This window comes from Pinus tabuliformis, chromosome X (genome assembly GCF_031772625.1).
Source record: "Pinus tabuliformis cultivar Carrire ecotype Pingquan chromosome X, CPIR1, whole genome shotgun sequence".
Classification (NCBI taxonomy): Eukaryota; Viridiplantae; Streptophyta; class Pinopsida; order Pinales; family Pinaceae; genus Pinus; species Pinus tabuliformis.
This window is the reverse complement of record NC_142308.1, coordinates 1,306,147,535-1,306,158,870: the sequence shown is the minus strand read 5'-3', so window position 1 is coordinate 1,306,158,870 and position 11,336 is coordinate 1,306,147,535. Positions and strand designations below refer to the sequence as shown.

Here is an 11,336-nt window from a genome sequence, read left to right as displayed (position 1 = left end):
TTTAATGGGTAAATTAATTTTTTTAAACAACGAAAAAGCATGACCGTTTTTTAAAACAACGAAACTGCAAAACATTAGCAGGTCCAAAAATATGTACACACAACATCCCATAGAAAGAAATCCAGCCATCGTATCTACTCGCACTCACTAATCGAATAATGTTTAAATTTATTATCATTATCTTTATCTTCAAATTTATTATTACTTTATTTTGTTCAATACGCTTTAAATTTATTATCATTTTCTTTATCTTTAAATTTATTATTAGTTTATTTAAATTTATTATTAGTTTATTTTGTTCAATGAGTTGCAAGATTGTATGATTAGCGGTTATTAAATAAATATACGAAAGAGTTTAGGGTAGTGTTGAGTCATATTTATTAAAATTAAAAATATATATATTTAATTATTATTTCAAGTTTCTACTACCTATACCTGTCGATGCCGAGGAAGTCGGAATACAGAACTATACTCTGCGTGATACAAATGATCAAACAGGCTGATCAATAATTCGATTTTCATAACCAGCTTTATGATATTATACCACCTGGACACATACTTGTAAAATATGCTGTTTAAATTAAAAACTAGCAGATGACTGCTTCACAAAGATGAATGGTTTGACTGTGGGAGTCACTTCTAGAAGTGGACAGAGCCTGATGAATCAAATCTTTTCTTAAGATTTTGCCCGTGGGGGACTTGGGAATTGAATTGACAAATGCTACTCGACGTATCTTCTTGTATGGTGAAACCTGCACTCAACCATAGCAGATATTTTCTCTTGGAAATTAACATCTTCAACAAAAGAAAACAAAGTTTAGGTTGAGACAGAGTAAGGAAACATATAGAAACTCAAGTGCTCCATTTACATGTTTTGCAACAAAATTTATGACATCCTCTTCGCAGAAATTGCTGTTTGACTTCTTCACAACAAATGCCATCGGTATTTGACCTGCTTCATGATCAGGATACCTACCACACACACCCCAGAAGGAAGAGAGTTTCATGCTTAAATAAATAGCATGTCTGCAAGAATCTTTGGCTTAATTTGAAAACGAAAAAGGACATCAGCTAATGTTTCAAAGGTCGTCTGGGCTACCAGCCCAAGTGTTCAATTCTAACTAAAACTTGAAAAATATTTGCTAGCTAAACAAGTGGTAAATCTAGCTGCATATAGACATTTGAAAGCATATCAGATCAACAAGTGGGAACTTGGGAAGTATATCAGATCAAGAAGTAGTAAATGGCACTCACGGAATAACAGCAGCATCAGTAATATCTAGGTTCGAGAGGAGCAACTCCTCTAATTCCGCTGGAGCAACCTGACAAAATATAAGTCTTCTCTGAGAAGATCAATATTTTGGGTTTGCATTTACTATAAAAAAGGTCCTTGAAATGCTATGTACCTGAAATACTTTGTACTTGATCAACTCCTTTATTCTGTCCACAACAAAAAGGAAGCCTTCCTCATCGATGTAACATAGATCCCCAGTTTTCAGCCATCCTTCCGAGTCTAAAGTTAACTCAGTAGCTTCAACATTACCAAAATATCCTGCATGGAGAAGCTGAAACCTTCATATATTGTTTTTGGGAAAAATTAATCTATGGAAGAGACTGTTATGACATCATATTTAAGCTGTGATTTGTGAGCTATCATAGTGCTTTCTTGCACCACTTTCTGGAAGCATAGATTCATTGACTGGAGCATACCCTTCTTGTTTGAAAGATAATTGTTGTGCCTACAAAACATATGCCCTTAAAACTTTACAAGAGCATAAGGTGTGCACTTCTGGGTATACAAACTTTCTGAGTGCACTTAAATAGAAATGTTCGAGATTCTTTAAGGCGAATTTTAGCTTGGGGTACAGCATGTTTACTATGCACCCATTGTCTCATTGTGCATGGGGAGTTCAGCACTTGCTGCTTATGGTTTTTTTATCATCCTCACTTAACTGTTTAAGATTTTTCTCATACGATCTAGGTTTTCAAGGTGATCAGGGCATTATCCAAATCACCCTCTCAAAACTAAAAAAATCGAAAAACATACTCGAAATCAGCAAGGTCTGCAAATTTGTTAAATTTTTGCAGAAAGTAGTCTCCAATGGAAAATGAAATGGCGACTAAGGAGTACCTTTCATGATTGTAGGTCCCCGCAACCAGAGCTCCCCTTTGTGGTTGGGAGGCATAGCTTTGCCAGTAGTTGTGTCCACCACTTTAGCTTCCACATGAGCTGCAAGCAAGCCCGCTGTTCCATAATGTCTGTTTTCTTCATCGGTTATAGTCGAGGATACTGTCCCGTTAGACTCTGTCAATCCATAACCCTGCATAATAATAACTTCCTTCAATTAGCCTTCTGCTCAAAACAGAAAGACATTCATATCGCTAAACATGGAATACAGTAAGTTTTGATCTTTCGTCATTTGGGGTAATTCGAAAGTTCTAACAAAATCAAGCCTGTTATGTCTTTCGGAGCTGGGAGACAGTTTTGCTGGGACTATGAACAAGAAAAACATAAATAATAAACAGAGGTGTGCCTTATAAGTGAGGCTTAGGTTTTCTTCAAGATATCTGAAGCGCTATTAATAAACCTTTATATCATTTAACCATGGGAGACTGACTTAAACATGAGATGATAAAAACTCTATAAACAGGGCAGATGTTGAAGTGGACGACTGAAAGTCTTATGTGATAAACAGGGAGTTACAATTTCAGCCCTGCTCAAGGGCAACTTAAAATCAAATTGATAAGAGGAAATTTGCGAATTAGGCCTGAATACGACCTGTTTAATTTGAACAGTTGGAAATCGAGCAGCGAAGTTGTCGATGATGTCTTTGCCAATTGGTGCTCCACCGCAGCCGATCGTGTGAAGCGAAGTCAAATCGTAATTGGCAACAATAGGAGACTTATTTAAAGCGACCAAAATAGGCGGAGCAGCAGGCAGGGACTTCACTCTGTACTTCTGTATGGCCGAAAGCATTTCAGCCAAATCGAATTTGGGCAGGACCACAATGGTACTCCCAGCTGCAATGCAAGAAAGTGTACAGAAAAATCCGAAAACATGAAACAGCGGGATGATGCATAAACATATCTTCTCCCCTCCCTCCATCTCGTCCCATCTGCTCAGAGCTCCAGATATCATGGCAATGAGATTTCTATGGGTGGAGATGACTCCCTTGCTTTTGCCCGTTGTCCCCGACGAGTAGAGAAGCGTCGCAGTGTCTTCCTGTTTGATGTCCACTGCAGGGAGGCCGCTAATGTCAGACTGCAAGAGGAGGTTTAAAGTAGAAATACAGCCCCAGCCCGATCCTTCCTCTGTGTTTCCCTCTATGAGAATGACAGGCAATTGCGTTGCACGGACCTTCTTGATCAGATTTGCTGGTGTGAAGATAATTACGGGTTTGGAATCCTCAACCTGCCTTGAAATCTCTGCCTCTGTGCTGAGCGGATTGGCGGTTGTGAGGATTGCTCCGATGGAGAGGATGGCGAGGTAAATACATGGAAGGGCGATGGAATTGGGGGAAATCACCAGCACCACGTCGCCTTTTCGAACCCCGAGGCCATGCAATCCGGCAGCGAGGGCTCTCACATTGGGGCGGAGGGCGGGATAAGAGAGCGAAATGCCACTAGAGGCGTCGATGAAGGCGATCTGCTGCATATCGTGGTGATGATGGGAAAAAATGTAAGTGGTAACGTCCAAGTGTTGAGTGGGTGGAGGAAGATCGATGGGAGCTCTTTTGCTGTAGTAAATTCCACTCTCCCTGCAATAACCGCTCTTTGGATCCATAATCGGCCGTTCCTGCTACGCTGCCGTTGATGAGCGTGTAAGAGGATTTGCAATTTTGCACTGGACAGCGGATGCTATGTAACTGATGTCTGTACTCAATTTTCAATTGGGTGAGGTTGTGGAATTCGCATGTGCTTTCTCGACATACTAAATAAATGCAGAGTAGTCTTGTAATTAATAAAATTATTAATGACATGAATTTCTCTTGATAAATTCGGTTTTCCCAAGTTTTAGATGCACAACAAACCAGAGGATTCGCTTCTACTGACTCCACAAAATGCTGACATGCTACATTCTCGAGTCACCGAAGCGTTGCTGTCAAGTAAGTTAGCCTGTCAGGTAAAGCGTTGCTCTCAGGTAATAAGTTAGCAAGTAGGTCAGGTAATTATTGTTCTCCACAAAATGATGGCATTTTACGTTCTCGAGTCATCGAAGTGTTACTGTCAAATAAGTTAACCAGTTGGGTAAAGCGTTGCTCTCGAGTAAGTTAGCAAGTAGGTCAGGTAATTGTCGTTCTCCCGTAAGTTTTTGTCCAACTTAAGAAATGGCCCCAGTTATCAACCGTATAAGTTAACCAGTTAGATTGTAAAGCGTTGCTCTCAACCAACTCCCATCACTAATTCCGAGCTCTGAAGCTCTAGTTAGATTATCACTAATTCCGAGCTCTGAAGTTTTAGTTAGATTATAAAGCGAGGGTGGAAAGTGTTATATGCACTTCAAAAGAGATTGGAAAACGATTAAAGTGTTTTTTGGACTCCTAGTTTGTCTGGTGATATTATATGAATGTGAACTGTGGGCTAGCAACATCCCTGTGTCAAAATGGAAACAAATTGAGAAAATCCAAAAACGCTTGATCATGAGCAAATTCAAAATAAAAAATTATGTTCCTTATGAGATAATGTTGAGTGAAACAGGCGCAGCTCCCATCGTAGCAATTGATATGTTGCCTCTTATAAGTTATCTAAAAAGAATTGAGCAAATGGGAGTAGGTAGATGGCCCAAAGTTATCTTCAACAAAGGCATTAGTGAAAGAAAGAAATCATGGATCAAATAAAACAACAAATGGATGCAACAATGGAATATTTACCTCAATGCATGTCCCACAAATAGCAAGTATTTAAAGAATATTGTTATGGGGAAGTTTAGTAAGGGTATATGGGGAAAAGAGTTGGGTAGAAAGAATAAGTATTATGTTCAGGAATTCAACCTCACCTCTGATCTCCAACAAAAAGAGTACATTGGAGCTAGCATTCTGTGGAGAGCAAAGATTCTTATTGTTCAATTAAGAACTAACTCACATCAACTTCGGCGTGAAACGGGACGGTGGAACACACCTAAAGAAGCTTGGGAAGAATGGGTGTTTACATTTTGCACTTTTGGGATAGTGGAATTGGAAAAGCATTTCATTTTGGAATGTGATGCTTTCATAGACATCAAGGTGGCAGTATGTTAGCATTAATTCCTTGGCATTGTCTTTTTAGTGAGGGGACTCTTAGAAGGTTGGGTCAGCTCATCATCAATTTGAGTAAGAAAAGGATTGAGTTTCAAAAGGAAAAAAACAGGGAGGTTGGTAGTCTCATAGACTATTTTTAGGCTGGTGGACGTTAAAATATCTATCATTTATTCATTCATCATTTATATGTGTGATTATAACTTCTTTTGTAAAAGTTTTAATTAGGTTTAACTTGTATTTATTTGTCGTTGAGTATTAACTCTCACACTACTTTGATAAAGTACTTGAAATAAGTGGATTCAAGTCATTTTATGGAAAATAAAACAGATTCAAATGATGTGGATTGGTGTATTTCAATCATTTTATTAATGTGATTGTGTAAGGTGACAACCAATATGCATAAATTGATATGTATTATTTTTATTTTTAAATGTTTTTGATTGGTATAAGAGTAGAAAATGATGTGGATCTTTGTATTTTAACCATTTTATTAATGTGATTGTGTTAGTTCATAGCCAACATATATGGATAAGATTAATTGATCATGGCTTAGTATGTTTAACCTTGGTTTACCATGGCAAATTTATCACTGAGAAAGGTATATTATGATTAATTATGGTGACCGTGGTTGTCCATTTTAAATTAAAATTCGTTATGATAGATTATAATTGACTATGGTTGACTATGGTTCCTATATTTGATTATAATTGACTATAGTTTGACGACTATTAAATATAATTTACCTATAGTTCAACTTAATTAACTATTGTTAAACAAATTATAAATAGCCATAGTATAATTTCTTAACTATAAGTAATTTTTTTCAGATCGAAAAAGCTATATTGCATTTATATAAGAAATATAAACAAGAACATTATATTAGTTCAGCTGTTCTTCATATACATGATATAAAAACATACGAAAGATCTATCACCAAGGCTCAGACCAAAACTGAAAGATGGAATTGTTCCACATATATGAGCCTATACTAGGATCGGCATAAACCAAAAAAACTCCTAATAAGATTGAACAGCATCTGAACAGGACTGCCTAATGAAACCAAAAATTTACAGACAATAAAGGACTGAAACTATAGAGGACTCGCAGTCCATAGCAAATCGAAGGCAACAAAAAGAAACGGATCCTGGTATACTGCTTCCGGCAGCAGGAGTATGTAAACACTCATGAAGAACCTGCGATCACTGGAAAAGCAAAGCTTCAGCGACCAGAGAGAAATATCAGAGCTTACTAGAAAACAAAACCAGAGAAAGATGAAAGAGCCAGAGTCAAGAGAAGGTTAGAAATCAGGAGGGAGGAAGTCCTGAATGGATATAATATTGCCCTCAAAAGAAACCTGCAAGAACCATAAACCTGGAGCCATCCGGAGCCCTTTTTTGGATAAATCATCTGCGGCTTGGTTAAGATCCCTCTTGATGTGACGAATGGACACACCCTTAGATCTGTTCCATAAAAAATTAATCCTATCAATCCATCCAGAGAGTTGCGGTTTCCGTATGATGTTCTTACCACGAAGACCATCAACCAAGACCTTAGAATCACCAAAAATGGAAACATCCTGGAGATTGACAAAAATGAAGAAGGCCAGCAAGGGCCATCGCTTCCGCATTACTGTTAGAACCACTCCCTCCATTCCAAAAAAGATGATAATGGCAATTTTCATTTACCACAATAAAAACCCCACAGCCACATTGGCCATCCTGTTCAGCCCCGTCGAAGAAGGCTCTCGGCATAGCAGACAGGTCCTGCTGACTCACACTTTCTTTCTGATCTGGATCCTTGGATATGCTTTGCAGGATCGATTCAAATATAAAAGAGATGGTGGAGATAATTTCCATGAGATGGGAGACCTTACCATTGAAGACAACCTTATTGCACCATTTCCATATACACCATACCGTAATGATGAAGATTGATCTCCATGATTTCTTTTGAAGGTTGCACCATAAAAAAGCATCAGAAATAGAAGAATGAGACATGTGTTGTACACCATGGGTATTCTCCAGATTCCACCACAGAAGACGAGTCTTCTTGCAATCAAAGAAAAGGTGGAAGTTGGTTTCTTCTTCAGCCCAACAGATGGAGCATACACCCGGACCCTGCCAACCGCGTTTTCTTAAGTTATCCCAAGAGAGGTTCCTATTGTGAAAAGCCAGCCAAGAGAACAGGATCATTTTTGAGGGGCATCCTGTTTTCCAGAGAATGGGCGGAAAGGAGGGTTTGAGGAGAGAAGGTAGTTTGCTAATCAGATCTTTGTAAACATCCTTTACTTGGACAGCATATAAAACCTTTGAACTTCTCCAAATGAGATCATCATGTTCCTTTGAACGAAAAATTCCACAGTTCCTGAGTTGGATTTTGATTTGGTCCCACTGCAAAGCTATGTCTAAAGGCATCCCCATACATTCAGCTTCCTTCCATAGGGGAATCGGGCCATTCCATCCAGCAATAAGACTCTCCCAGTAAAATATACCTTTCCTGTGGAGAAAGTCTAGAAGAGAATTTTGAATCTCAATCACTTCAGCACCACGCATAAAACAGTGTTTTCCAATGAGAATATTTTTACCTGTTTGGAAATGCCAGAAAAAATTTGCCAATTTTCCGAAGGCTTTGCCAAATAGGAGATCCCCTAGAAGAGCCTAATTGCTCCTTTCTGAGCCAATATGCCAACTTCTTCCTTCTTAGATATTTGAAACGAATAATGTTACTCCACGGACCATCCTCGAAAATGCCTCTCCATAGAGTCCTGCATAGTAAAGCTCTGGTAAAAGATTTCAATTCTAAAAGCCCCCAGCCTCCGCATTTCTTTGGTTTGGAAATACTGGCTAGAGATGCGAGTTGGTATTTTTTGTTCCCCACTTGATCTCCCCATATGAAGTTCACCGTGAGCTTATTCATTGTCGTAATTATGCTTGTTGGGATGGAAAATAAATGAGCCCAATATACCATCAACTGATTTAAAACCGACTGGGCGAGGATCACTCTGTCACCGAGAGAGAGATATCTATACTGCCATACGGAAATCTTCTTGTAAAATTTGTCTAAAATCCATCCCTAGTCTGCCTTTTTATAACTTGCGACTTTTAGCTGAGAACCCAAATATTTCAACCCTAGCCTGATAGGATGGGCTTTGATTCCAAACAGCTCCGTTAGCCAATCAATCACATCATGGCTCGATTCATTATGAAAAAAGAAAGACTTTTCAAAATTGCTATGAAGGCCTGTTACTTTTTGAAAATTATCCAAGATCTCGAAGTAGCATGACCATGTAATCTTGCACAACATTCCAAACATTATGATATCATCAACAAACAAATTATGGGAAATTGAGATTCCCTTGCAAATTTTAAGTGGAGAAACTCTGGATTCTTCAACGGCTTTATTTATATGAAGACTAAGAGTATTCATTGTCAGGATAAATAAAAGAGGCAATAACCTTTCCGGAGACCTCTGGAGGCAGAAAAGAAAGGGGAAGGAATTCCATTTATGATCACCGAGAAATTCACCATCTCAACACACGCCATTATCTAGTTTGTCATACCGGTATTTAGGCCAATCTTTACCAATAAGCACCTTAGGAATCCCCAATCGAGGCAGTCGTATGCCTTTTGGAGATCAATCTTAAGGATGACTGCATTCCTTTTCCTTTTCTGAATAATAAATAATCCTTCCTGGGTACTTGCCACGGCATCCTGTATGTTCCTCCCTTTCAGAAATGCATGCTGCTCTGATGAAATATGCTTTGATAAAGAACCTTTAATCCTTTCTGCGATTATTTTCGCAATGATTTTATAAGTAGTATTGCATAGAGATATCGGCCGAAATCCATAAAAGACTCAGCTTCATCAGTCTTTGGGATAAGGGAGATATTGGTGGAAGCAACCTTTGTATTTATACTACCCATTATTCTTGAGCCCTCTACCATTTTTAACAAATCCCCTTTGAAAAGGTCAAAGAAGTGAGTAAAAAACTCAATTGTCCAGCCATCCGGCCCTGGACATTTATCAAATTTAAATGACTTCATAACCCCAAGCAGCTCTTCCTCAGAGATTTTTTGAAAAATTCTATCATTTGTGTCCTCATCAAACATCTTTGGGAAAATTTCAATGCCCCATAGGATGTCCTTAAAGTTACATTTTTCAGATCTTTGATATTGCTTGCCAAAAAATCTTACTGCCTCGTTTGATATATCTTGCTGGGAATAAATGAGCTGACCATTTCCATCTCTTATATTCCATATGGAGTTTTTTCACGTCTGGCATTTGCGAAATTGTGAAAGAACTTTGTATTTTTATCCCCTTCTTTAATCCAAGTCGCTCTGCTTTTTAGCCGCCAATAGGATTTCTCTTGTTCCAAAATTTTAATTTTAATTTTTTGCAGCTCCTTTATGAGACATCTCGACTCCAGTGATAAAATCTGAGGGGCAATAGCCTCCGATGCCATATCTAAAGCTCTTTGAATACTTCTTAGTTCTTTCATGTTTGCTTGTCTTTTCTCATATTGCCATTTTTTCACCACCTTCCGCATATAATCCATTTTGTCCTTAAAAGTCATCAAGAGCGTGGACGGATTATTATTTGCCAGCTCAATCCATTATTTTTTAATGATATCATTAAATCTCGGATCCTCCAGATAAGCACTGTTAAACTTGAATGAGTATCCTTTCCTGAAACTTTTTTCCTTCCAGCCTAACATGATTGGCCTATGATCTGAAATGAAAATGTTTCTATTGATGAGAATGGCATACCCATACAATCAATCATACTAGCGTGAATAAGGAACCTTTCCAGCCTTTTTGCAACATAGGCTTCATTAATTCTGCCATTTTCCCAAGTCGGGATCATTCGAGGAGGAAGGACGTCCACTAAATTCCTCTTGAGAAACTCATTTTTCAACCTTTCAACAAGAGGATCCTTTTTTCTTTTGCTGTCGCATATCTCGTCCATGCTTAAAGTGAGGTTTAAATCTCCTGCAATCAATAAATTTTCCACATCAAAAATTTCGGAATCCAAAATTTTCTCCCAGAATAGCATTCTGTCCCTGTATGGTACATATATATTGAGAATATTAATGGGAAAATTATGTCCTCTCATTTTTGCAGAAATTAAAATTCCTGCCAGACATCTATAAGTTTTCGCCTTGATCCAAGATGGGTCCCAAAGGACTGCTAGCCCTCCCGAGAGCCCCATCGCTTCAGTGGCAGAGATGTGCCATGAAGGGTACATCTTCCTGAAGTAAGAAACCGTAGCAGAGGCATCATGCATTGTCTCCTGTATTAGAATTATTTTGGGACTTACAGAATGAAAAAAAAAAAAAAATTAAGGCCAAAAACTTGGGATCTGTCCCCAAGCCTCTTATATTCATGGAGATTGAAAAACTCATATTGGAGAGTTCTCGGCCTTGCATGCTCTAAGAGGCCTGTCTTCAGTCATGTCTATGATTGGGACTTCAACCAGAGATAAATTGCGGATCCCCCTGCCCTCCCCTCTCCCCCTGAAATGCCTGCTTCCCCCTTTTGTTTTCCTTCTCACTGTTATATTTCTGGCCGACTTCGGACTGATTTGAGGGGACGGTTGAGAATGGGGCTTGTGAATTGTAAGCTCCCTGAGCTGAAGCGATTTTTCGTTCAACGGGAAATCCAAATCACTGCCTACCGAATTCGAAGAAGATGAATCAGGAAAGTTAACAAGTGTAGGTGAAACCATAATTTCTTTTCCTCTATCTGATGACAGATTTTTGTTATTCTGAGAAGGAGTAGAGGATGGATTGAACAGATTTTCATTAATGGTTTCATAGAGAGGATGCGGAGTCGGATGCGGGCAAGGGATCTCGTGGTCCGCAGCTGGCTCCAAAGGGGGCATAGACGAAGATATAGGCTCCGGAATGTATGGATTAACAGGAATGTCGTGGTCCAAGACAGGCTCCATGGACGGGATCGGATCTTTCGGATGAGATGAGAGTCGACGGTCATTCTCAGCGATATCCTGATGGTCATCAAAATCTGTGAGAGACCTGTTCTTTGCAGATGACGAAATCTCTGATTCCCCGTCAGGGGATGAGCTTTTGAAGGGCTTTTCAGCA

At 38.8% G+C, this 11,336-nt stretch overlaps 1 protein-coding gene across 1 annotated transcript; it reads right to left on the bottom strand.

Moving 5' to 3' along the window:
- Window positions 1-418: 418 nt before the first annotated feature.
- Window positions 419-4,077, bottom strand: LOC149144864 (putative CoA ligase CCL5). The gene is made up of 6 exons (XM_089447140.1): window positions 2,780-4,077; window positions 2,132-2,321; window positions 1,407-1,552; window positions 1,255-1,322; window positions 870-972; window positions 419-752 (listed from the first exon to the last, which is right to left on the bottom strand). The coding sequence occupies exons 1-6, from the start codon at window positions 3,782-3,784 to the stop codon at window positions 588-590; spliced, it is 1,677 nt and encodes a 558-aa protein (XP_089303266.1). The 5' UTR covers window positions 3,785-4,077; the 3' UTR covers window positions 419-587.
- Window positions 4,078-11,336: the final 7,259 nt, after the last annotated feature.

Coding starts and splice junctions, on each gene's coding strand:
- LOC149144864 (XM_089447140.1), bottom strand. CDS start 3,784: ATGGATCCAAAGAGCGGTTATTGCAGGGAGAGTGGAATTTACTACAGC. Junction 1,553..2,131: donor GGGACCTACAATCATGAAAG/GTACTCCTTAGT, acceptor TTCTCCATGCAG/GATATTTTGGTAATGTTGAA. Junction 1,323..1,406: donor TCAAGTACAAAGTATTTCAG/GTACATAGCATT, acceptor ATATTTTGTCAG/GTTGCTCCAGCGGAATTAGA.